The sequence below is a fragment of the Penicillium pulvis genome (genome assembly GCF_028828015.1).
Source record: "Penicillium pulvis strain IBT 33274 chromosome Unknown scaffold_8_segment0_segment0, whole genome shotgun sequence".
NCBI classification, from domain to species: domain Eukaryota; kingdom Fungi; phylum Ascomycota; class Eurotiomycetes; order Eurotiales; family Aspergillaceae; genus Penicillium; species Penicillium pulvis.
Window position 1 is genome coordinate 4508868 of NW_026643080.1, and position 25353 is coordinate 4534220.

General features: G+C 48.4%; 11 protein-coding genes across 11 annotated transcripts; 10 read left to right on the forward strand and 1 right to left on the reverse strand.

Moving 5' to 3' along the window:
* Window positions 1–37: 37 nt before the first annotated feature.
* N7503_011109 (uncharacterized protein) lies at window positions 38–4133 on the reverse strand (the record flags this gene model as incomplete). Its single annotated transcript, XM_057070655.1, has 8 exons — window positions 38–156; window positions 233–506; window positions 561–1607; window positions 1669–1704; window positions 1752–1899; window positions 1953–2023; window positions 2106–2143; window positions 3008–4133. The coding sequence occupies 8 exons, from the start codon at window positions 4131–4133 to the stop codon at window positions 38–40; spliced, it is 2859 nt and encodes a 952-aa protein (XP_056917266.1).
* A 1638-nt stretch (window positions 4134–5771) lies between these two features.
* N7503_011110 (ubiquitin-associated-like domain-containing protein) lies at window positions 5772–8490 on the forward strand (the record flags this gene model as incomplete). The annotated part of the gene is made up of 7 exons (XM_057070656.1): window positions 5772–5858; window positions 5934–6005; window positions 6064–6097; window positions 6161–6307; window positions 6358–7602; window positions 7659–8110; window positions 8161–8490. 7 exons carry the CDS (start codon window positions 5772–5774, stop codon window positions 8488–8490), a joined length of 2367 nt encoding a protein of 788 aa, XP_056917267.1.
* A 261-nt stretch (window positions 8491–8751) lies between these two features.
* Window positions 8752–9526, forward strand: N7503_011111 (putative nuclear distribution protein RO10; the record flags this gene model as incomplete). Its single annotated transcript, XM_057070657.1, has 2 exons — window positions 8752–8983; window positions 9120–9526. 2 exons carry the CDS (start codon window positions 8752–8754, stop codon window positions 9524–9526), a joined length of 639 nt encoding a protein of 212 aa, XP_056917268.1.
* Window positions 9527–11315: 1789 nt separating this feature from the next.
* On the forward strand, window positions 11316–12320 carry sho1 (osmosensor SHO1; the record flags this gene model as incomplete). Its single annotated transcript, XM_057070658.1, has 3 exons — window positions 11316–11546; window positions 11608–11730; window positions 11784–12320. The coding sequence occupies 3 exons, from the start codon at window positions 11316–11318 to the stop codon at window positions 12318–12320; spliced, it is 891 nt and encodes a 296-aa protein (XP_056917269.1).
* Window positions 12321–13849: 1529 nt separating this feature from the next.
* On the forward strand, window positions 13850–15086 carry N7503_011113 (PQ-loop repeat-containing protein; the record flags this gene model as incomplete). Its single annotated transcript, XM_057070659.1, has 6 exons — window positions 13850–14003; window positions 14064–14119; window positions 14426–14555; window positions 14614–14670; window positions 14724–14772; window positions 14837–15086. The coding sequence occupies 6 exons, from the start codon at window positions 13850–13852 to the stop codon at window positions 15084–15086; spliced, it is 696 nt and encodes a 231-aa protein (XP_056917270.1).
* Window positions 15087–15671: 585 nt separating this feature from the next.
* Window positions 15672–15926, forward strand: N7503_011114 (uncharacterized protein; the record flags this gene model as incomplete). Its single annotated transcript, XM_057070660.1, has 1 exon — window positions 15672–15926. The coding sequence occupies one exon, from the start codon at window positions 15672–15674 to the stop codon at window positions 15924–15926; it is 255 nt and encodes an 84-aa protein (XP_056917271.1).
* A 251-nt stretch (window positions 15927–16177) lies between these two features.
* Window positions 16178–17011, forward strand: N7503_011115 (uncharacterized protein; the record flags this gene model as incomplete). Its single annotated transcript, XM_057070661.1, has 2 exons — window positions 16178–16244; window positions 16401–17011. The coding sequence occupies 2 exons, from the start codon at window positions 16178–16180 to the stop codon at window positions 17009–17011; spliced, it is 678 nt and encodes a 225-aa protein (XP_056917272.1).
* Window positions 17012–17674: 663 nt separating this feature from the next.
* Window positions 17675–18853, forward strand: N7503_011116 (uncharacterized protein; the record flags this gene model as incomplete). The annotated part of the gene is made up of 1 exon (XM_057070662.1): window positions 17675–18853. One exon carries the CDS (start codon window positions 17675–17677, stop codon window positions 18851–18853), a length of 1179 nt encoding a protein of 392 aa, XP_056917273.1.
* Window positions 18786–20163, forward strand: N7503_011117 (response regulator; the record flags this gene model as incomplete). Its single annotated transcript, XM_057070663.1, has 3 exons — window positions 18786–19014; window positions 19068–19717; window positions 19774–20163. The coding sequence occupies 3 exons, from the start codon at window positions 18786–18788 to the stop codon at window positions 20161–20163; spliced, it is 1269 nt and encodes a 422-aa protein (XP_056917274.1).
* Window positions 20164–21623: 1460 nt separating this feature from the next.
* Window positions 21624–22441, forward strand: N7503_011118 (uncharacterized protein; the record flags this gene model as incomplete). The annotated part of the gene is made up of 2 exons (XM_057070664.1): window positions 21624–21834; window positions 21897–22441. 2 exons carry the CDS (start codon window positions 21624–21626, stop codon window positions 22439–22441), a joined length of 756 nt encoding a protein of 251 aa, XP_056917275.1.
* An 872-nt stretch (window positions 22442–23313) lies between these two features.
* N7503_011119 (glycosyltransferase family 2 protein) lies at window positions 23314–25256 on the forward strand (the record flags this gene model as incomplete). Its single annotated transcript, XM_057070665.1, has 3 exons — window positions 23314–23527; window positions 23577–24689; window positions 24748–25256. 3 exons carry the CDS (start codon window positions 23314–23316, stop codon window positions 25254–25256), a joined length of 1836 nt encoding a protein of 611 aa, XP_056917276.1.
* Between the last annotated feature and the right edge of the window lie 97 nt (window positions 25257–25353).

Consider the following 25353-nt stretch of genomic DNA (forward strand, 5'->3'; position numbering starts at 1 on the left):
ATACATGAGTCAGGTTTCCTTTAGTGCCCAATGGGTCTTATAATCTCTCAGCCAGAAGCTTTATAGCTTGTTCTTTAAGCTTGAATTTCTGGACTTTCCCACTTGCTGTCTTTGCGGACGCGTCCGATGCCTTGAGGAAAAAGACATATTTGGGAACTGTAAAGATTATGTTAGTAACAATACGTCTCAATACCAATATTAGCCATCGGAATAGCTTCCTTGATGAACTTACCAAGATGACTGCTCAGCTTCCCGCGCACCCATTGCTGAATGTCCTCCGGGGTAAGGGAACCCGGCTCTCGAGCAACCACAAAAGCAGCAACCACCTCGCCATATCGTTCGTCAGGAACACCGACGATAGACACCTCACCGACACCCGGGTGTGCTAAAAGGCAATCTTCTATCTCTAATGGGTGAATATTCTCGCCACCACGGATAATCAAGTCCTTAATGCGGCCAGTAATAGTGATGTATCCGTCTGGTGACATCGACGCTTCATCACCAGTCTTAATTCAATGATCAGTCCCAGTTCCAAACCACATATTCCTGAACCAACTTACATGCATCCAAAGCTTCCCGTTGTCATCCGCAAACATCTCCTTTGCCGTTCGCTCGGGATCTCCCCAATATCCTTTCATCAAAAGATACCCACTAACAGCCAATTCACCCCGCGTCCCGATAGGAAGAATCTCCTTTCTGTTCGCCGGATGCACGACTTTCGCCTCGACATGCGGCATAAGTCGACCAACCGTATTCAAGCGCTTGTCAATAGGATCATCGGTATGCGTCATCGCAGAGACGGGACTGGTCTCCGTCATTCCATAACAAATGGTCAGCTCCGTCAGATTGAGTACACGATGCAGCTTTTTCATCAATTCCGACGGAATACTACTTCCAGCTGCAATGCCTGTTCGCAGATACTGGAAACCATCCTTCGAGATCTCTCCTGATTCAATGAGACCGAGTTCCTCCAAAAACATGGTCGGGACACCATAGAGCGCTGTGCATTTTTCTTCTTGGACTGCTTTGAGTACTGCGCGGGCGTTAAATGATTCCGTTGGGAAGACGATGGCTGAGCCATGGGTTGCTGTCGCCATGTACCCTAGTGTGCATCCGAAACAGTGGAAGAGGGGCGGTGGACAACAAACAATGTCTTCGGGGGTAAGGAGCATGCGGTCGCCGACCTGGGAACCGTTATTAAGAATGGATCGGTGGGTGAGGCATGCCGCTTTGGGCATGGCCGTTGTCCCGGATGTAAATTGGATGTTGACGATGTCGTTTGGGTCAAGGTTTCGCTCTGTCAAGGGTTGCCCGTCTGCTGATAAGTCGGATGTGATGGATGAAAATGGGGTCAAGCTCTTGTAGGAGGATACGTCGACACGACCGGCAGAGTTATCAAGCAGGATAATCTGCTTCAAACTGGGGACTAGACAGGAGCCCAGCTTTGAGCTGGAGAGATCCTCCACAAGATGTTGGAGCAGTGGAATGTTGTTTCGGGGATCTTTGCGGGGAAGGTTGGATTCTGTGTTGATAATGAGGTGGCTAGACTCGAGGTGCCCCAATGCTGAAGCAATTTGCATGGCATTGAACGATGGATTCAATGGGACCTTGTCATAGGGTGTTAGAGACACTGCATTGCGACTTGACATCAGAAAGGACAAGACTTACCAGTATGGCTCCAAGTTTGAATAAAGCATATGTTATCTGAAACCATGAGTACCAATCCCAAAGCTCAATGTGGTCCAACATACCACTGCATATTCCATGGAATTTCCAAGCATCACGCCAACCCGATCTCCCTTTTTAATTCCAACCGACTCGAGTCCCCGCGCAAGGGCATTGCTTCGAGTATCGAGGGACGCATAAGTGATACGATCATTTTGGTGTTTTGAGATCACACTGCAAGGATTCAGCATTCGATTTAGCTCACATTGAGCTCACAGATTGCTTACGCCGTTCGGTCTCCATGCTCTGCCACGACTTTCGCAAAATGATCTCCTACTGTCGACTCAATCAAAGGCGGCTGCGAGTTATCATAATGTTAGCCACCAATCCAAACCCATAACTTCAAGAAATGCAGAGTAAATATAGACGAGTTGACTCACTTGAGACGGACCCCGAGCATAGCTTTGAGTCAACAGTCCTCGACTGAACAAGGGGGTACCTCCGAGCCTTCTTCTAAAGCGGAGGCCTCTAAGAGCTTGTCCACGAATGGGCATTCTGGTAAATCGATTGGTAAATCAAATGAAACGGAGTTTTGAGTATGTCACGGTTATTCAACTTGTTGAAGCGGGGTGGGTGGAGAAAGAAGGGATAGGTTGCCGTTCAATGTATCATGTCAACATCGTCAACTTTCACTTGATGCCCGTTCACAAGAGCTGCATGGATTAACATCCGAGGTCACAGAAACATTTAAGTTTAAAATAAAATGTTATATGAGACTTCAAATCCGCAGGAGAAGTTTACCAAGGTTGTAACGCACAGGCTTCCCCGCATCACGGCTAGCTGCGGGGTTACCCGGGCCCGAGGCTCTTATAGAACTTCATATACAATATAGCTTTTGGTTTTACAACAATCATCTTCCAAGGGATTTATTCGGCATTCCTCTGGAATTTGTCCTTACTCTCGGGTACCAAGGTGCTCTAATGTAAGATCCACTTCCCAAAACATTGATGAGTGTGTTGACAAATAGTCACTCAAGTATATGTAGACTTCATATCGTTCTTTGGCATGGATCTCGATAACCAGTTTGATTTGATGGAAGCGGTAAGCTATGAAGGAAGCTCACACGCGGCCATTTAAACAAAGCAAATATTAGACATGAGTTTGGCTAGATCTAAATTTATAGAATTTGAAATCACAAAGAACAAAGGACTTGAAGCGAACATACGAACAAGCGAAAGGAGTCCAGCCTTACAGTATCAATTGTGCTCAGATGGAGGGGGTTTTCTGCAGTTAGCCGACCCGCAAAGACAATAATAATCTGTGTCTTTCCAGTATTCCTTACCATAGTCGGTAGTGATCTCCTCGAAAATAGAGATATTCCGTTCTGCTCGGATGGTCGTGACGACCTGGTCGCCGACCAGTCCCCAGATAAAATTAGCTGCTGGACTGCAGGAATGGTTCAGGAAGCGTGTCCAGTTACCTAATTTCCTCGGAAAGATCTCGCAAACATTTTCCAACTTACCTGTGGCTGGATCGAAAGCACAAGTAGTCAGCGCGTAGATTTCATCACTCAGCTCAGATCCCAGAGGAACCAAAACACCGACATATTCACCGAGAATATCATGCTTCTTAAAATTGGCGAGCGCTCGAACCCCAGTACCTCGCCCACTAAACTCAACCAGTTCCACCAAATCACCTGCCATGGATGTGAGGCGGCATCCACAGTTTTCACGAGAGTGGCACATCAAGCAAACACCCATTTCTGGATTTCGAAGGGCCGGGTTGCGCCTTGGAAACTTGGGGAAGTTATCGGGGTTCCAACGGCTAGAACTCATATTCACTTGAGCCCTCCCATTGCAGATTGGTCGCTTGAGGTGATCATCAATTTCTCGTACAATGTGGTGAGGGTGTTCTCCAGCGATGTTAATTTCAGGAGATAAAGCGTCGTTGAGGCCCGGCAGATTATACTGTGTGTATGTTAAGAGAGGCCCTCGCCAATCAACCAAACGAGATCGAGCGAATACATCTATACTGCGTCTGTTGTCAGAAATTAGTTTCTGGAAATGAAGCCAGTTTGCCGCATCGATTTTGTCAGTTGATACCCGGAAGCATTCGGATTGTGCACAAATGCCGAAGATCTTCCACCCGAGCTCATTGATGAAATTGACACATCGAGTGGGCAGTACACCATCATGGAACGTTGCGGAACATTCCCTCATAGCGCTATTGATGAACAATGTGGTATTTTGCTGCATACTGTCGTAGTTGGCATCGTCCTCGGGAGAGGGTTTACCGCCAATGTTGATTTGTCGAAATACCGCGACACAGTTTAAGTCCCAATACAGGGCTGCGATCTTTTCAACGGCTTTTTCTTCCACAGTGGACTGACGCCGCTTTGCGGGGCTCCCGGCAGGGCGACCACCTTTTCTACCTTTCTTCAGGACTGCCCCTTTTCCGGCTGTACTCATTTTGTCAGTGATTATAGTCTTCTGTATTGAACAAAAGGATTACAGTATGAATTGTCTTGTTAGTGACTGTGTGGTGACTGTTTTTGATGGAGGGAATTTGCAGTGGAAAAGGCCGCGCTTTTATTTTCGAGTCTTCGACTGCTGTGAACATCAATAAATGCGACAATAGAAGGTGCCTCTAATTCTGGATACCCTGTGTCTTTCGAAGCATAAGATAAGGCTCGGATTTCTTTTGTAAGGCCTTGTCGACTTCCAAAGAACATTAGGTATATAACTGTGGTTACACTTTCCAAAGGAACCATAAATAGACTTCTTAGATAATATCTTTCATCATTCCTTTATGATCGGCCATAAATTGCTACAGAAAAAGTTCTTATCTCATTGTATCATGCCATGGGGACAAAAAACAGAGTGTATCAGATATTTTCGAGTCCAGAAATAGACTAATAGACTTTGAAGGCCTGGACAACCGATTTTGGTGATCGACGTTACAAAGAAATCCGGCTAAAACAACAATCTTATTGAGATTTTGCATTGCTTTAGCCTAACAATAGACTATAGCAAGGCGAAGGAACAATGCCAAAGTATGCCGATCTAGTTCCTCTTCCGAAATTTTCTATTTCAGGCACATAACAGGGTTGGAGGAAGATCATGTTAATTACATTCATCTTTTTGGAGATACGTATACAAGTGTGTAAGCGAGCAACTGCGTTAGTCTGTTATCGAGTATCGACTTAAGAGATTCAGGCCCTCCCATTATAGATTGGTGGCTTAAGGTGGTCATCAAGTTCTGGCGTAACATAAGTCTTGTACAGGGGCATTGTTCTTTGCTGTCTTTGCGGGCATCCCTTTTCGCGTGTTCCAAGCTCTTTTAGCTTGCGTAGCGCACCACTGGGCCATGGGGTCCCAGGCCTAGCTTATGCTACCGTACTTCATGCCTTTTATATCATCTTTCAGAGTGGCGTTGCTCTGCGCTGCGTTCTTGTGGGCGTTTTCTTCCTGGAAGGTGTGATGTTTTGTAGAAGGAGGAACAAGTAAGTTTAGAAAGACCTTTTGTAGGTTCAGAAGAGCCACGCGATCACATGTTTAAAAGGAGCCTTAATATTTTGTGAAAGACAGGATCACCGTAGGTATAAGGTAGAGAGCGATAGAGGCAAAGTGGAGCGTGTAAGAAAGAAAAGTGAAAGTAAGAGAAAGTGAGGTATTGTGTAGGCTCCAGCGAGCTGGAAAATTCTAGTTAGCTTTTGATATAGCATGATTTGGGAAATTTTGTCCTTCCGGGTTCCTACGCATACACATACTTTACCACGTCTGCAGCCTGTCTAGCAGGTCAGACTCCTTCGCAGGTCCTGAGATCTCAAAATCTGAAAAGGACTTATCAAGATCATTGGGTGATAAATCAAGTATAAAGCTAGTAGCTGCTCCGACACCACCAAATTATGCAGCAATATTCCTAGGTGTGGACAGGTGCGACGGTAGATAAGGGAAAGTGTTGGTGACTCGCGGGTGACAAAGAGTGGAGCGCGATGCTTGGCGTCATGTGGTGGGGAAGCTTCCGCGGGCCATCATCAATGCACCTTCCTCACTGCGATGTTTGAACCTTGAACTGACCCTCCTGGCTCGTCAGCCTCCGTCATCATGGCCTCCGAACCTTCCGAAGGAGCGATCACCGAGTTTATCAGCTTTACCAGTGCCACACGCCCACAGGCGATCAACTTCTTGAAGGTCGTACCCCGTCCCCGCATTCGCGCCTTTCTTTCTTATTACTCCAGCTGACTTTCAACGGGGTTTGAAATACAGGCCCATGATGGTAACTCTCAAAAAGCCATCAATGCATACTTCGAAGATCCATCGGGACCTCACCCAGCAAGCGTTAGTCACCGTCGTATTACCGGAGCGATCGGCTCGGGGAAGCTGACCAGCTCTCCAGACATCAAGCTGGGCAAATGAAAGCAACCTGACTCGTAAGAAAGATAATTTCCTTCAATTTTGCTTCGGTGACGTGTGACTGACAGCCTGTTTTGCAGCGTTTGGATACGGCGACCAAGAACACGGGCCGCGAATGCCTGCTACGGCCCCTCCTTCCCGTCCACCGTCCAGGGTAAACATGCATGATACAACCAAGGGTTCTGGCAATGATGCACCAGCTGCAACACATACATCGGGAAATCCAGGTTGGCTGCCCTTCTACAGACCGTGAGATACGATACTAACGCCTGGTCAGCTACAACTGGAACCGGACAAGGGCTGAGCTTAGCAGAGCGCGAGGAACAAGAATTGCAGCAAGCAGTAGCCATGTCCCTCGATCAAGGCATGGGCACACAGGAGACTGGAGTAACGGCAGCAGCCACGGATAGCTCGGCCCACTTCGGAAAAGCCACGCGCGACCACTACGAAGAAAATGCATGGGCTATGACTCTGTTCAATGAGACTTCTCAAGAAGTCATCACCATTCCGGACCCCGAGGATCGCAAGAAAATAGATGACGAGCCAGCATTCATCCGCCCAACACAAGACAACCTCTACATTGGAGGTTTCCTCACCATCCTTCACGAAATTCCTCTTGCGCGAGAGGCATTACTTCTAAGAAACAAGCTTCTCTTTGACTATGGTCAAGATTCGCAGTGGTGGAATGGGCAGCCAATTAATCTGCCGAAGATCGTGACTGTCCACGAAGGCAGTGAGGATAGTGATTGGGAAGACCCTATCCATGAGGCCCAGCGATTGATGGCTTTCCTGGACTCTACAGAGCGCGCTTTCGGAAGCAGTGATGCACTTGCTGGTCTCAAACAAATGAACTGGTTCTCTTCTGACTCCGAAGAGATAGTTGCACGATTCCTTGAGACATGGCATGCAGCAGCAGTTCGAGCAGACCCCAATAACCCATTAGTCACATCTTTCATGTCACATGCCTATAAAAAATCACCCTTTGACGAAGCCGACGAACCGATCTCCAAGGAGCTATTTGTCTTCGAGCCTGTCGTTGAGCAGGATCACGGACAAACGCTCTACGATGTCTTGGACACGGCTATCTGGAGTGACAAACCCGGGGAAGATCTCGATGATGTATGGCTTGAGCACGTTGGTGACATTCTAGTCATGAAGCTTGATTCATTTGAGCAGTCGAAATCAGTGGATGTGACGATTCCTGCCGTGTTCTACCCGGACCGTTATCTGAGCACCTGTCAAAGCCTCGCGCGTGACATGCGCACTAAAAAGCTCGAGGCTCAGGAAGCTGTGTCGAAAATCGAACAGCGCATCCAGCAATACACTGCGTCTCCAAATCCTCTCGTCAGTCTCACGAGACAGGAGATTCTTGAAAAGACCGCTGCCGCTATACCTGTAGCCCTGAAGACAGCCATGGATGGGAAATCGGAAAATTTGACACCCGAGGTGGCAAAGGAAAGAGCAGAGCGGATCCCGCAACAACTGCGAGCACTCGCCGCGAAGATAGAGCAGAAGCTGAAGGGTATGTTTGCCTGATAGATTTCATGCCTGGTGATCTCGCTAACCAAACAACCACAGGGCTCGAGCTTCAAAAGCAGAAGGCACTAGAAACCATGAACAGCTATTCCAAGATGCTTACAGAACCCTCAGAGTCTCCGCATGAGCCGCCTTCGCACAGATACTCACTACGAGGTGTCTGCACTGAACCGCACGTCACTTACGTATTGAAACACCGTGAGGCTAGAATTCAGGGAGATGCCATGGATGTCGATAGCGAGCAGGACGGCTCTCAGTGGTGGCGCATCAGCTTTTCTACCGAGGATGGCAAGACTCGACAAGCCGAGAAGAGAGAAGCCCAGGGCGACCAGGCAGCCATGCCGAATGGCGACGTCATGGGCTACACTGCTCGCAAAGTACCTGAGACTGAAGTCCTCCGGGCAGCTCGCGAAGAATATAGATCAGTGCTGCTGGTCTATGCTAGTGATGCCGCTCTAGATGTCAAAGTAGAACCTGCACCCTCCCAGCTTCAGGTATGTCCTAAGAATTTCCCATTGATTTGATTATTTACTCACCCAAACAGGCTTTCGTAAATAAAGACAACAAGGTATTTGCGGTCGAATGCAGTCAAACTACTGCCAATGCAGATGATAAGATCGGGGGAGAGCAGACCCAGACACCATCTATATCGCAGCAGGACCCGACCGTCAACGTGTTTGATTACGAAGTGCGAGACTTTGATAGCGAGAAGCGCGCTGGCCAGGAAATGCAAGAGAAAGTAGGCTCGAGTCCTTTAGCGGGGCAAGGGAATGCGGCCCAGTCGATGTCTCATGCCCTTGATGATAATGACTTGTGGAGGGCGGAGAGTGACGAAGATATGGCAGACCATGTCGAACATGCAACTGCTAATTAAGCAAGGGTTCCTGTATGAATGATGACCAATCGAAATCGAGCAGAACACTCGAAATATGACTTAGCATAGCTCCATGAGCAATGAAAATGTATTTTATTCATCCATGTTTCGCTCTTGTAGCCTCCAACGAGCCAAAGTTCGGATCTAGATTTGATAAGGAGCGTCCCCACATTTGCCGTGTTTGCAGACATCCCAAGCTTGTCGCGGAGAACCTCTGCCACCCCGACCTTCCACGCAACACCAGTCGCTTTCTTTACCAAAATGACGGTTGAAAGTGATTCCGTGACTGGTGCCACCATCGAGCTCCTAGAGGGACGTCTGCGCCGCCTCACCTACCTCCTAGGTGGCGCAACTGACTGGACGGGGATCCCATCAACGCCCGAGAAGCCAGCCTCCCTCGAAGAGACCGTATCGCGTCGACTTGCAAGCTTGGAGCGAGAGCTGGAGAAGCTCAGTCGCAGCGTTCCTGTTGTAAGGGACGTGATCCAGCTCCGTACGTTCAATCCCGAAGCATTGGCACTGTTTACAAACACCTCCTTGTCCCACCATTAAATCCCATTACCCCAAAACAAACAAAAACATTCCTCTAAGGTCTGTCATTCTTTACATGCTAACCCAATCATGATCAGACGACCGCTTTCCCGATCTGTTCCAATCCCCGCCTTCTCACGAAATTCCAGAAGGCCTCTCCACACGCGCCCTTACCTCAATTGTACTTTCCTACGCGACCGCTTTCCCAGAAACCGCCTCCCGGCTCACATCTCTCAATGATCTCCCCATCCCGGATGCCCAGAGCTCCGCTACACTGATCGACCTCCAACCGCGTATGGACCGCGTCGCACAGACACAGGCGGAGCAAGCGGCAGAGATCTCAGAATTGCGGGTGCGCACAGCGAAGGTGTTACAGCGATGGTACGAGGTAGGGCTTGTAGGGAGCGGAGAGTGCTGGGCCGAATGGGAGGCACGATTGGAAGGTGTGGAGAGAGGAGTTAGAAGAAGAGAGGTTGTCAAGGAGAGGAGGGAGAATGAGATTTGATGTGACTCTCCTACTACCTTTTTGAGACCTCTGTTCTACCGATGCATTTACATTGTTTTCTTTTTTTGCGGTGATATCCTGCTTGGGTTGCTTGGGTTATGGGCGCATTTGATATGATGCTGGTGCCTCTTTTTTCTGTTTACATAAATGAAGAATGTTGAGTGACTTCATTGCTACGCAATGGTAATGCCACGCGGGGCTGACGAATAATGGGGTTGTAGAATGGCAGCTGGAATTTACATACCAATTGATCTCTACATCGACATTAATGGGTTACAGTTCCCAAAAATCATCAGTTGACCGTGAACGCATGTTGACCTTGAGGTATGAAACAAGCGCGACCCCAGATTCCTGGCTTCGAGAACCATGGATATTGGGGCCGAGGCATATAGATATTCTTATTTTCAACCCATTTATTTTAAATCATAACTTTACCATTACGTGAGGCTGACATGTCAATAAACCCAATTTAATGAGTCCATGTCTCTGATTCGTGTACGTATTGTCTTGTGTACCCGGCCACAACACGGAGGACCGAGCATAGCCCGTTGTCGATCACATTCGGACACGTGTGCACGCCCACGAATTGATTACTAGTGGCATGGCAAAAGGTACGAGATCGATCGAGTGGGGCGTGGAGTGTCAACGTTGTGCCCCAGGCTATAAGAGATATACTGTCTTATAAGGCTACCCTAACATAGAGCAGTCATGATTTAGATCTCGAAATTACGGAGTAGGGGCCATTGTCGATCAGGGCTCTACGGTATCAGATCATGATCCTTGGGGAAATGATCAGAAAATGTAGGGGCCAAGGATGCCTGCGTCAGCCTGAACAAAAAGCGGAGCCGGATGACTAAGGCGTCCTGATATTTATAGATTACGCAAATTTGGAACAGACTGGTACCTAGGTATTCTGGAAGTGTATCAAACCTTGGATCAGTGCGATGTACCTGAGTTTTATAGACATAAAAGTCATAAATTATCCATGGAATAAGAAATTAAGCCCAGGATCTAATAGAGAACATTTAAAATGAGGTGGAGCAGTCACACTTCATTTCCCGGATTCCACTGTGGTCTCGATTCCAGGGGGCGCGTCTGTCTGTGTGTTTTGGGGCGGGATCCACCGCCCATTTTCACTTCCCTCTCCTTTTCCCCTTCCAAACTCATTGGACTTCATTCGCTCATTCGCTCATTGTTCTATTCTTCAGCCTGGTGCTGTCTCTCGAATTCTAGCCTTTCTTTTTACCTTCTTTTTTTTCGTTTTTTTTTTTCTTCCCTCCCTCAACACTCCCTACCCGTTCCCCGCGGTCCGTCAATTCGCTACGAACCCACTTTGTCTCAGAAAAAAAAGGTACGAACACACACAGGCGCCAGGTACCAATTCTAGTTGAACGCGGTTTTGGGGAATTTGTGGAGGATTTCTCTCGTTATAAGCGCGAGAGAGCGCCACATTGAAAACCAGCGAAAAAACGACTTGGACCCCACGCGGCGACCAAGACTCTTGAGATCGGGGACTAATCGGGCGCATCTTAGTAGTTTCACCTCCTCGCATTGGAGTGACTGATTTTCTTGATCGACAATAAGGAACTTCCTCTCAACTTGATACGTGACCGATTCGATTCGACTCGCTTTCTGGGGGAAACAGAACTACGCTCCGATAGAAAGACCCCCTCCTTTGGCATCAGCATTCATTCATCTCATCATCTTTTAATCTCTATCGATTCTATCCACACCTTCCGACATTCATTGAACAACTACGAACCCTCATACACGAATCCGCATACACAAAATGCCGAACTTCCGCGCTAGTAACATCCTGGGTGACCCGTTCGCCTTAGCGACACTATCCATCTCCATCCTGGCATGGCTCATCGCTTTCGTCGCCTCTATTGTGTCGGAAACGCAGCCCAACAACCAATATCCCAACTATGATTGGTGGGCAATTTCTTATATGTTCTGTGTGATCCTTGGCCTGATTGTCACGTTTGGCACGGACACCTGCAATGTTTACGGCGTCGCGGTACGATTCGCATTTATTCGATCTTTCGCAAACAAAGACAGTGGTACTGATTGATGATTAGATCGTTGGCTACCTTGCCTGTGGTTTGGTCCTGGCTTCGACCAGCGCAAACAACTTAATCTACAGCCACCAGGGCGCCCAGCAAGCCGCCGGTGCAGGCTTCATCCTGATTTCCATGGTCATTGTAAGTCGCAAAAATTCAGTTGATACGGAAACCTTTGGCTCACATTCAATCAGGTGATCTGGATCTTCTACTTCGGCTCTTCACCCCAGGCCACTCACCGCGGATTTATCGACTCTTTCGCCCTGAACAAGGAGCAGCCCGATCCCTCTTCCTACCGCGGCAGCCGCCCGATGTCCAGCGCATTCGGTGCTCGCCCAGAAACCATGGCCACCAACAACACCCCACAAATGTACACCTCCGCCCAACTGAGCGGCTTCGAGACCTCTTCCCCCGTCTCAGGATTCCCCGGTGGAGCCCCCGGTGCCGAGCGCAACTCTTCCCTGGCCCGCTTCGGAGCTGCCAGCACCAGCCCTGTGCCCGGTCCCAGCACTGGAAACCAGGAGGCCAGCGAGGTGCCCCAGCCTACTGAATACCCCTACCGCGCAAAGGCGATCTACTCGTACGACGCCAACCCCGAAGACGCCAACGAGATCAGCTTCGCCAAGCATGAGATTCTCGAAGTATCCGACGTCAGCGGCCGATGGTGGCAGGCTCGGAAATCAAATGGAGATACCGGCATTGCGCCCTCCAACTATCTCATCCTCTTGTGATCGCCACATTCATGATGACTAGTCCTTTCTCCATGTTTTGATTTTTCTGCCCCTTTTCGCAAAATCTGTACTTTGATACCCTTCGGAATCTTCACTCGACGTGTGTGTATTTCTGGTTCCTCTAACGTGATGTCTTGATGGCCTCCTCTTCTTCTTATCTTGAATTGTTTGCATGCCCCACCTTATACTCTTCCCCTCTTTCCTTGGAACGCTTTTTCTCTCAACCCGGTTTGGTTACCGTGTCTGGCGGCCGTCTGTCCCGCATTTATTTTCTTTTTCAGTTATACTGTGCGTTTATGGTTCAGGTGCTATTCGATTGTCATGTCTGGAGATTTAAGGCCTACTGCTAGAAGTATGGCCTTCAGTGTGAAAGGTCGCAGATAGTCGGGTGCATAGGCTTATCCGTGTTATACACACGCATTGCAATGCTGCCTGAAATGCAATCTGATATTCTGTCAATCTCTCAATGATAACTTCGTAAGACAAGGACTACCCAGCTTAAGCCGTAGTGTAAAGGCCTGCAATATTCGTAGCTGCAGGTAAGTTTGTATCTTCCTGCTGAAGTTGATATTTGCTCATCACAATAAGCCGTTTAGGCGGTTATTGCATCATCGCATATTTCGATTTTGGCACCACGTGCTAAACAGTATACACTACCAAGGTACACAATCCCATTTTCCCTCTCAATTCGCTACATCAAAGAGACAAAGCATCTTATAAAAGGTTCTTCAACTTGTAGTTTATTAATGATGTCAATGAACTCTTCGAACCTAAAAGGCACAATCTATGATATCGCCACCACTCCCCACCCAACCGTTTAACCCACCGCAGATCAACGACCCGTTATCAGCAAGCAGAAAAAAACACGGTGAAGACCAAAGCCAATGAAATAAATCTTCCCTACGGTGCCATGCAACTCATGCCGATTCCGTTCTCGACTTGGCAGCGTATCGCGCAACGTGCATCATCCCAAAGCTCCCTCTCCATCGATTAACCTTTCTCGTCTTAGCCTGTCGGCCCTGCAGTGCACTTGGCAAGAGGGGCCCGGCCAACGAGATCTGCGGTTGATTTTATTACTCCGAATTCGGACTTAAGGTGGTCCCTTTGAGTGTTTCCGGGCTTGCTTGCTTGGCCTTTGCATATACATGCATGCATGTATGGTGCTGCTCGAACAGCGCTTTGGGATCGGATGGTGTTTTGACGCTTACGCCTATAGCGGAGTTATAGAGCGAGCGGTTCGTTGTTGGGTTAGTGGGTTCCCCACTAGTCTACGCTGGTCTTGGACTCGGCCTTTCTCCTCCTTCCTCTCTTCCTCGAATTTCCTTGCATTGTTTTGTAAAAATTTGAACTGTTCGTCCACATTAGGAACTGAAGTTTGATAACAGGCTTCAGGTCAGCTTTGTCTGCGCTCTTCTGTTCCCATTACCTGACAGTCGTGTTGATACGAGCTAGCAGCGGAGGAGTTTATTCTACACCCTCGCCGTTCAGTTAGCGATTTCACATCATCTACAGATGATCTCACTATAATCATGTCAGATGGAAATGTCACACTAGCCTCCAATGTGCTCGGCACAATTGGCACAGTACTCTGGTGTGTCCAGTTGATTCCCCAGATCTGGTATAACTGGCGAAGAAAGAAGACAGATGGATTTCCAGCTACTATGATGTTCCTATGGGCGAGCTGTAAGTTGTTCGATTGGAAAGAACTCTCGACAGCAGATACACTAATCAAATGACTTCTAGGTTCGGTCCCAATGGGTGCATATCTTATACTGCAGCGAGTGAACATCCCATTACAGGTTCAGCCACAGATCTTTGGGGTTTTTTTCTTTGGTTAGTTGGTGTCAGGTTTTATATTATAATCAGTAAGTGCGATGACTACTCTCTCCTTCTATCGAACAATATTTACGTTGAGCTGGGATTGACATCTTAAAAAGTGATTATAGTCGACTTAGAGCAACGCTACTTTGCTTGGGTTGCTCTGCACTATTTGGTGGGCTTGAAGCTCTTCTCATTCTTACTTTGCGGGTATGTTCATACACCTCTACCTACCTTCCGGTCTTGGTAGAAACGTTCTCTGAAACATTCGTCTCATCATCTTACAGATCCCGTATAATAAAGGTGTCACATGGCCAGATATTGTGGTTGGTGTAGTTGCTACCATTTTCTTGGCTGGGGGCTTGTTGCCTCCATACTTTGAATTATGGAAGAGAGATGGCCGTGTTATTGGATTCAGTATGCTTCCACTCCCGCTGTCATAATTTGGAGTCGGAACTCTAAACTCTTCACGCAGACTGGGTATTTCTATCCATAGACACTCTGGGTGGACTGTTTTCTCTATTTGCCTTAGGTATGATTGCAACAAGTCGACTGACGAGCCTCGTTTCGCTGACCGGTTTCTAGCGGCTCAAGGAAGCTTCGATATTCTTGGTGGCATTATGTATATCCTCGTGTGAGTCGTTTACTTGTCGCTTTAATTTTACCGTAGAGTGATAGGACTGACTCGGCCATTCCAGTGTCGTCCTTGAAGGAGGAATCTATGTCAGCCATATTGTCTGGCGTATTCGCTACCGCAAGCTTCGCAAAGAGGCGAAAATGCGCGGAATAAGTATTGATGATCTACTTAATTTGACAAGAAATGATACAGAAGATACTCGAGACACACATATAGGGGTGCTGGATTCCTCGGGCGATGTCGAGAAGCAAGAGCAAGCATTACCCCGAACCGACGGGGAGTTGGTCGCGGGTCAGAGAATTGATAGTTGATTTGCAAATCGCGATTTCCTACTGCGAAAGAGCTTTGTGTGCGGAAAATGTTTGGATCTGCGGATCTGTAGGAAGTATATATGTTGTGTTGTGGCGGTAAAAAAGCATACCTAGCAATATGCACCTATATAGACAGGACAATGCCTCCAGGGCTGCCGGGTGGGTCTTTCCTAACTGGGCTGCCGCCGCTTTTCTCCTCTAACTGTCTCTTCCACTTTCCACATCCTTAACAATCTGCGTGACTATTAATTCAAAATGTCTATGACAAACCTGCCTCCAGAGATATTGTCTCATATTTGTGAATATCTGGAGCCTCAGGAGTGGGGTGCGCTCAGAATCACTTGTCACGAAATACACGGCAGTACACTGGAAGCCTATGCAACGCGCTACTTCAAAATTTTGCCACTTCTTCTCACCCGTGAAAGCATTGACAATCTGAAGGGTGTTGCAGCAAGTTAAACCTTACGAGGCTCAGTTCGAGAGATTCGGATCATCCCAAACTTGTTCGAGGGGTGGCCAGAAAAGAATAAGGAAAGTTTCAAAAGGCGGGGATTGTCGTTGCGGAAGCAGAAAAGGTTGTTAAGAATGGTGCGCGGTGAAAAGGAAGAACCACTATTCAATAACATTGAGGCTGAGGCTGAGCTTGACGCTCTATTCACCTCTTATCAAGCTACACTAGAAGAACATCGTGCTATTCTCGACTCGGAACTTACTGCGGTTCTTGAAAAATGCCTACCGCGCCTCGAAAACGCCACCACAGTCGGCTTATGGTGTTACCCCATTGAATACCTCCTGAAAGCAAACTATCGTTCATTTCGCTGCCTTGGCTTAGTGAACTGAAGAACCAGTTCAACACCGATGATATGAGTGTTCATTTAATATTCACAAGTTTCCAGCGAAATATGTTATCCATACCTCTAGGCTTAGCATTTTCACAAGTGATCAAGGCTATAATCAAATCTAGCCATAAAGCCCGTGCCCTCCACGCGTGCGGCAATTTAGCATGTGGCATGAAGTTAGGGTCTATAAAACTGTCAGAGTCACAGTATCAATTACTCCTACCGCTCTTGACCGATCTAACGACTCTACATATGTGCATTCGTGTTCAAGATAACGAAAACGACACATTCGATGAAGATGCCTTCAAATGTCTTCTCAGTATGCTGGTCACAGTCGCACCAAAATTGAATATTCTGACCTTCGCTCAATGGAGTCCCTTGGAAGAATTGTCTCCTTTCTATTTTCAGGATCTCTCCCAGAACATCCGGTTTTCCTAGCTAGAAGAACTTCATCTTCATTCTATTGAGCTGACAGTGGGGAATCTCAAGCGCTTTCTTCGGACAGCAGCGCCAACCTTGAGGCGACTGAGTATGAAGAACGTCAGCTTGACAGATGCGATAATCGGAGCACGAGATCCAGGCCCCCTCACAGAAGAGACGAGTAGTTGGGATTCTTCGCTGTCTCTCGAAGTCATCAACAAGATCCAGGAACTCTGGAAGCGAAGCTTCGAATTGTTGGCAGATAGCCCCAAGCTGCGGTTTGTCCAATTGTCTAGTCTTGGTTACCGTGGAAGAGAGATCATTCTGCAAGATGACCTATATATGGAACGCGGGCAGCCGGATGCACAGCCGGATTCAAATGCGCGGCGTTCGATCAACTGGTCAGAGATCTATTCCGATCCCACCAGGGGTCAGTCTTCCTTGATAGCTTTCTGTTTTGATGCTGAGAGAGCAAATATATCACTCAAAAGATGGATCATGCAGCTGCGGATGGAGATGTGCAATCCGGGCCTTGCAAATACCCAACTTCCGGGGACCAGCGGCTTGAGTTTCAACCAAGACGGTGTTGCTAGGTCTATTACGTACCAACCGGGGGACGAGCCAGACCCTAGAAGACTCGCAGAAATGGGGGTTTTAGTCGTCTAAAACTTTGCATATGCAACAATATCATGAAGCATAACAAGAGGACAATAGATTCCTCTCTATTATTCATGTAGATGCAAGGATGTGTCCCTTCCACAGCGAACACTAAGCTCCAACCCAGCTCTAATGATGTTTCCCTGGTGGAAGACCTTTTTAAGGGAAATAGAATGGAAAGAAAACAAACATTTCAAATCTCTATTTCCAAATTATTGAGCTGTATAACCAATAGCAAGGGAAATTCGTAAATTAAAATATACTCAAGGCAGGGATTGGCCCGTCTGTTTGATGCCGATACCCGTGCCAGATCAGTGTTTCGTTTCGGCCTTAGCGTGAGAACTCCAAAGCTCTTGCCCAACGTTCCGGGAGATCAGCACAATCTGCTGAGAAATTGTGTGACTTCCCCTCTTCAGTCAACCTTGATTCCGATATCCCAAACAAAAGAATTACCCTGTTGCTAGTGGCTTTCCGGTGCCGTTGACAGTATTAGGGTGCTTAGACCCTTTCCTCCAGCTATATCACGATTGGGGGCTAAGGAGACACCTCTCCCAGTCACTTGTTCAGGACAATAGTGCACACTGTTTATCCATCCATCTTGATCTCTTTAGCTCATTCAACAAGCTTTCAAGCTATGAATTGAGCTTGACGTGTCCATTGGCAGCAGTCACGATGCCAAAGAGACGACTATCACGTCTCCTCAAGTCGAAGCTGCTGCGGCGATCGTCAATACCCGCGGTACCAAATCCGGGCAACGGGGCGGACCCGCGTGTCCACCCAAATTCAACCTCTGGTATCTCTGAAACTCATCATCTCTTTGACTCCGCGAGCGAAAAATCTCCATACAGTGTCGGATCCTCAGCGGCCCAGTCCACCGACGACACCGCCTCGGTTCCCGACGCGCACGAGCAACACAGTCACAAGTCACGCCGCCGGACCAAGCCCAGTAATCCATCCCCGCTACAGTCGGAACACCAGCTCCATCGCTATCCCTCATCAGACCTTCCACCTAGCATTCCTACGGCGACAGATCCGAAATCCTCATTACCGCCTACCCCTCTCTCCGACGAGCTCTCCTCCCCCCTCGAAAGCCCGATCGCCACTCCGCAGCATTCTGACGACGCCTCCCTTCAGGCTGCGCCGCAAGTGAAATTTCGCACGTCAAATTTAGCCGAGTATCAATTGGATCCAACTCTCGATACCGTTGTTGAGACCCTTCCAGAAGATCACCGGCCATCTTCTTCATCTTTTCCCCCTACCCCTGCCAGCAAGCGACCCAGTCTCGCCATCCGCAGACAGTCTCTTCTCCCCACGTCACATCAGCACTTGATAAGTGGACTGCTGGAGCAGAGCCTCTTCTTTCCCTCACAAGGTGACCCGGGCAGCAGTCGCACGCCTATAGCTGCTGCCAATATGGTCCATCGTCGAATCTGGGTGAAACGGCCGGGTGGCTCCGCCACATTAGTGCCTTGCTTGGAAGATGCGGTGGTGGATGAACTGCGTGACCAAGTCATCAATAAATATGGCAACTCGTTAGGCAGGACATTTGATTCCCCGGATATTGTGATAAGGATTGTGGCACGCGAAAGCGCGAATCGACTCACAACGCCAGAAAGGCTTTTGAGTCCAGAGGAGTCCTTATCAAGTGTCCTCGACTCGTATTACCCCGGAGGTCAAACAATTCAAGAGGCGTTGCTTATCGAGGCACCCACGCGCCGGACCCCAAAGCCATCTCCACGACATACTGGCTATCATCATCACCACCCTTCCGAGCCTGGCGAGCATGGCGAATATTTTCCCCCTCATGCCTGCCAATGCAAAGGTCCCGACCCCGCCTACGCATGCGTCTAGTTCAGGAGGAAACAACGCACCTTCGATATCGATTCTCACAACCGGCGTGCCCCCACCACTTGGATCCCCGGGATCTCGGGCTCGTCAGCATCGCCGACCAGCGCTTCAACGCCATACGACTAATTCACCGACCATGCTTGGTCAAGCGCCTACTGTGACTGGTAAGGAAAAATATCTTTCGTTCTGAAAGCGATGAACACTAACACGCTAGCAGAAACGGGCGTTTCTCCCCATTCTCAAACCCCTGCAAATAACCCGACTCAGAGCGTACCCACGCCCCCCGCGACTGTGATCGAGTCTCCGCAAGTCAAATCACATACTCCACCAGCACCTGTTGCCTCCCCGCGAACTCTACGCAAATCGAAAGGCGCTGCATCCCCGGGAGCAGTTTTTGGTGGATTGATCGATGGCACCGTTCCACCAATCAATGTGCTCATTGTGGAGGACAACATCATCAACCAAAAATTGTTAGAAGCTTTCATGAAACGCCTCAGCGTGCGATGGAAGTGCGCAGCCAACGGCGAGGAGGCTGTACGAAAATGGCGCCAAGGTGGATTTCACTTGGTCCTTATGGATATCCAGCTGCCTGTCATGAACGGCTTGGATGCCACCAAGGAGATCCGTCGGCTGGAGCGACTCAATGGAATTGGCGTTTTCCCTAAAACGGCATCTGGTCGTTCTAGTGCATCAAGCGCTACTTCCGAGAAGCGGCCTGGACTTTATCGCTCCGTTAGCGAAGAAGATACTTTGAATGATTTGTCGCTGTTCAGGAGTCCTGTGATTATTGTTGCATTGACAGCTAGCAGTTTGCAAAGTGATCGTCACGAGGCATTGGCTGCTGGCTGCAATGATTTCTTGACCAAGGTATGTCGACACTGTGAGGTTTAGTACTTCATTAAATTTACTGACTCGTCCAATAGCCTGTGGGTTTCCCATGGCTCTCACAAAAAGTGACAGAGTGGGGCTGCATGCAAGCCCTGATCGACTTTGAAGGTTGGCGCAAATGGCGTGGTTTTATGGACTCTCCCCGGAACATGTCTCCCAACTTTGATAGTGCAGCCAGCCCTATGCAAACCGGCGCTCGCGATTCCCAGAAGCAAGCAGAAGCACCATCACCGACAATAACCCGCACCAAGTCCAAAGTGAAAGGCATTAAGAGGCCTACTCTGCCTGAAGCCGCCGAAGTACTAAGAGAGGATTCATGGGGGAGTGGAAGTGGCGATACCGGCGACTCTCTCACGAGTGCCGACGTAACACCAGCAGAAGCGGAGCAGCCTTCTGAGTCCTCTGCTCCATCGCCGGAGCAGTGACTATCTAACACTCATGCAGCTCCGGTTCTGAGCAACCGGATGAATCTTTCCATATGTCTCGACTATTGTCTTCTCCATTTGGATACCCTTTTAGCAACGATCACCTTGTTCATGTTTTGTTACCTCTTTCTATTGGATTTTTTTACTTCGTGGTAGCATGGGCGCTGTGAGGTCTCAGCTTCGAGGTTGTTTTACCCCCTGTATCTGTGGTTCACATCAACCAGAGAATCGGGTGCCCTTCACTCGAATCTGCAATTCTTTTTTTTTTTTTTTTGATTACTTCTTATGACGCGCATATACATTACTCGCATTGAACATACTCGCGCACACGAATGAGATGTTCCCACGTCTCGAACTATATTTTCAGGTTTCATTGGTTTACACTATCTTCAACGTGGCCCTCTCCCTGGGTCATATTTATCGGGGGCCTTGTAACTTTTGTCTCTCATGGGCTTGGAATGAACACTTTCTAGTATCTAAATACCATCTATCAATGAATCAATTGATTAGACCTACCAACAAGACCCGCAAACTCAGATTAACAGCTCATTTCCAAACTTAGTTTTCTCACGTCTCGAGACCTATCGTGATACAGCTCACTGTATGGGCTTGTACATATAGAGTCATCAAGCACTAAAGATACCCATTCCAATATACTCCTTGCTCTGTGACCCAGAGTTAACTTGACTGAGTTGAATGATCGGGTTGAATGATCATTAGCGGCAGTGATCATTGTAATTGTCAGCATTGGGGTGCTGGACGAAGCCAGAGAGACGGGGAAGTAGCCATGTGAGTAGCAATGAGGGAGCAGAAAGGCATGCTATACTTCTGTGATCAAAAGGGAGGAACCTAAACCAAATGTCAAATAAGATGGTTTCGCCGAGGAGCTTTGGTCCATGTTCTCTTCATTATCTCACGCCAATTTGACGGCTTCTTGATCAACAGGGAGTGTAACTGGATTGGGAAGCAGGTCGCGCTGACAGTGGCTTGATAGGCCTACGTGTCGCAGGAAGGCCCCACTCCGACCTCCTAAGATGGTTAGATGGTCTCAGAGCTAAAGGATTATCAACCCAATGAGGGTAAATCGTTATATTTCAGCGCTTCTGGAGGCGTGAAGGAATGGATATTATGGGTGGATGCCTCAGTAAGCCCCCTATATTATGTGAAAGTTATAGAGCTCGGGTGGTTTTTCACCTATCAGATCATATCGGAATGCTCAACTAAACTCCACCATTAGCTCGTATTGGCCATGCAGCGGTCAGCCTCAGCCGTTTTGGCTTAAGCCTTGTCCATTAAAGTTGCCCATCATATTTCGCCCCCAACTTGGTGTAGCCCCCGAACATTGCCTTTCCCAACTTCCCCTGTTCGAACCGAGAACTTACTTTCAACCTCGACACCTATGAGGCCCACCTTGCACTTTTTACCTTTTTGAGCCTGTTTCACTTCAAAATATACCCACCATGAGTACAGACGACCGCACATGCTATTTTCCCGAAGGGGACACGGCATCGGGCACCTACCCATGCACGTCTGACGATATCACTCATTGTTGTGGGAGTGGCGGAATTTGCCTAACAAACGGATTCTGTCTTGATGTCTCTCAGCCCTTTGTTCTTTCCAGAGGAGGCTGCACAAGCAAGACATGGGGAGATGGATGCCCAACTCAATGCCGTGAGCATCAACTACTCCGGTTTTTTCCCGTGATTTAAGCTGACATGCCCCGACCCGACTAGAGGACGTGACCAAGTCAGAGGGCGCGTCAATTATAAACCTATCGCTCATTAACGGCACCTCATTATACTGTTGCGGTACACCTATCTACAATGGGACAGAGATTGTTTGTCCATACGGAGATAGCTTCCAGTTGGCTGATGCCGACATCATCATCGGACGCGCCGCACTTGCCAATGTCACGGATTCGTCTTCGGACTCTACAAACTCAACTACAACTGTGACTGCTAACTCAACGACAACTGCCAACTCAACGACATCTTCCGTATCCCCTTCCTCGTCGGTATCAGCATCCAGCAACTCGCACGACGTTGCGATCGGCGCAGGAGTAGGTGTTCCACTTGGGATCATTGCACTTGGTACGCTGGCCTGGGCGCTTTGGGAAAGAAGACGTGCGAACAAACTGAGCCAATCCTTGGGCTCTATGGGAGCTGGTCATGGAGGCTATGCCAGTGTCAGTAGCCCTTCAGCGACCATGACCAAAAGCTCTGCGCCAACGGAGTTGGACTCTCATCGGGCTATACCTGAATTGATGTCAAGAGACTGAGGAGTAATACCCACCGGATCGATGATTGTACCATATGAGTACCCGGTATCTTTTATATACACCCCCCATATTGTTTTGCCTTTGGGTTCTTTGCTGCGATAATGTATAATGCTTTGAGATGTTATTCTAACCCAGAAGTCAATACACCACATACTATTCTTTTCTCAAATCCGCTTGTTCCCCGACTATTCCATATCAATGTCTGCTTCACGGCCGTTTTCAATCAATACGAATAAATCTGAGACACCAACTTTATTCGGGGATGAACCTGCCTAGGTAGTGGTCCTCGGCACTCAGATGAAAAACAATCCCTTCCCTCCTTCCGTTCTGTATCCTCACTTCTTGGTGTTGTATTGCTAACATCCTTGAAATTGAAAAAACACATGTGGATCGACTCAAGGGCTCCTTCGGGCCTAGCCGCAACGTGGGGTTGAGGAACCCCAGAATTTCCACCGACGATCAACTACACAGCGACCTCGAATACATGATTCGTATTCCCAATATCAGCCTCAAAACTGAGCCGACAAAGCTATCATACTCCCCAAAATGATTTTGATTTGTGAACCGGCCTTCAGCGGAAGAGACTTTCGGTTCGCTCCGGCCCAGAGAATCCACTTGTGGCTTGACTAGATCATTCTGGGTGAGCGCCTCTCATCGTAACGCACAAACACGGGGCATCTTCACCCCCTTTCTGTGGGTTTCTCTTTTTTTTCCGGCATTTCATTTGGTTTTACTTATATATAATTCTAGTCCCAGTCAAACTTTTCAAATCCTGAGACGCCCCTGTGGGATTGACAGCCCAGGTAGGCAGATCAGAGCGTCGGTTCCAAGGTTCAGGCTCACCGCCACATCTTCGAATCAATCAAACAAAAATGACTTCCAATGGAACGTACACAATCAGTGAGCTGCCGCCGGATCAGCGGGCTCTTTCCGGTCACCGATACAAAAAGCATCTCTACTACGTAGCGCAGGCCGCAATTTGGATTGGTTATCTGTACTTCGCTGTCCGCTTGTTCGCAATCTTGTCTAGCCCATCGCAAACATGGCAAATGTGGACAATGTTAGCGGTGGAATTGGTCTTTGCTCGTAAGTGATCTCGCAATGATCAGAGGCCTGGCTCTAACCAAAATGTTAGATCTGGCCCGGCAAGAACAACTTCGTTCTGTTATTGCCGGCAAGGTGCCGCAAGGTGGCCCGCGCAAGAGGTTGCGCCTTCAGGGCAACGATGATCTTCCTCGTGTGGATGTCCTGTTACCCTGCTGTGGTGAACCAGTGGACGTCATCATGCAAACGGTGCGAGCGGCATGCACCATGGACTATCCTGTCTCTCAGTTTCGCGTACTGCTTCTAGACGACGGGGGCTCGGCTCTGCTGAAGAAGACTGTTCTGGGACTGCAGGCTCAATGGCCACACCTCTCATATCATTCCCGTGGTAGACAGTCTGGTCAGGTTTTTGCCAAATCTGGCAACCTGAATTATGCCCTGACCACCTTGCAGAATGAGAATCCGCCGCAATTCTGTACAGTCTTAGATGCGGACTCCATCCCATCGCCGGAATTTCTTCGTGCAATTCTCCCTCATCTATTGCAAAATCCTGCTTCGGCATTGGTTTCTACCCGCCAATACTTCTCCAATCTCCCTAAAGGTGATCCTTTGTCCCAGGCTCGCTGTCACTTCTACACCTGCCAGAATGCGGAACTCGATATTCTGGGCCGCGCTATAGATGCGGGGTCTGGTGCAGTATTCCGGCGCCAGTCTATTATTGACGTTGGCTTTTATCCGACCTTCTCATTCTCTGAGGATTGGCAGCTATCGTTGGTGTTGCAAGGATTCGGATACCCAACCATGCAGGTCCAGGAGCCTTTGCAGTATGGTCTCGTTCCAACATCCATAACCGGGCACATCGCTCAAAGAAACCGATGGAACATTGGTCATTCCCAACAAATAGTTTCCATGCTTTCTTCGAATCCTCCGAATTTTCCCAAGCAACTTCGAAAGACTATTGCTTGGAATGGAGCGGGAATTATAGGAGGTGAATTTGGCTGCCTGCTCAGCTTTGCAGCAGTCCCGGTCCTCCTACTCGCCGGAAAAACGATACCGGCTACCTCAACACTAATGACTATGCTCCAATTTGTCCTAGCAGCAGCTTATGTGCTCTCAACCTGGACATATGAGTTTTGTCAAGCTGCACAGACAGGTTTTCAAAGCGCTCCATTTGCCCATCTGGAAAATAAGTGGCAGGCTGCCGGTAAGTCTATGGCTTGAAAGGCTCCCATTCTTGCAATTTGAACTAATTAGGCTCGCAGGAAACATCTATTCTATCCTACGATTCTATCTACTGACCAGCAAGCCGAAAGGCTCGTTTGTGACGGGTAGCACGGCCAACTCTTGGAATCGTCTTACGGCAATGTCTTCATACATGAGATTGTACAAAGACCTCTGGCAAAATGGCCTCTTTTGTAACGTTATCATGCTCATCACGACCCTGGGTGCAATTTTCTACTCGACAGCCGTTGTCCTGTCCCCGAACGACCAGGACCTGACCACAAAGCTGCTCACCTCAGTTGCCTGGCCGCCATTGCTCCATGTTTGCTATCTCACCATTGCAAACAACTGGGTACCCGTTGCGTATCTGTTGGATCCTCCGACTTATCCCGATCGAGACTCTCAATACATCGAGAATGAAGCTCCCAAAACTACTACATCGCCGGAGAAGTGGTACAGTATGGGTAAAGCCAGCAAAGCCAGCAAAGCCAGCAGGGATATGCTGCAGCTGGGAAGTAGATTGGAGATTGCCGAAGATTCCGAATTATGAAATGCCGTTATGGAGATATGATACCCTAGACGGGATTACCCAATAAAAAAAGCTTTTACGAACACGACTGACAATATATGTACCACTTTATCGTTTC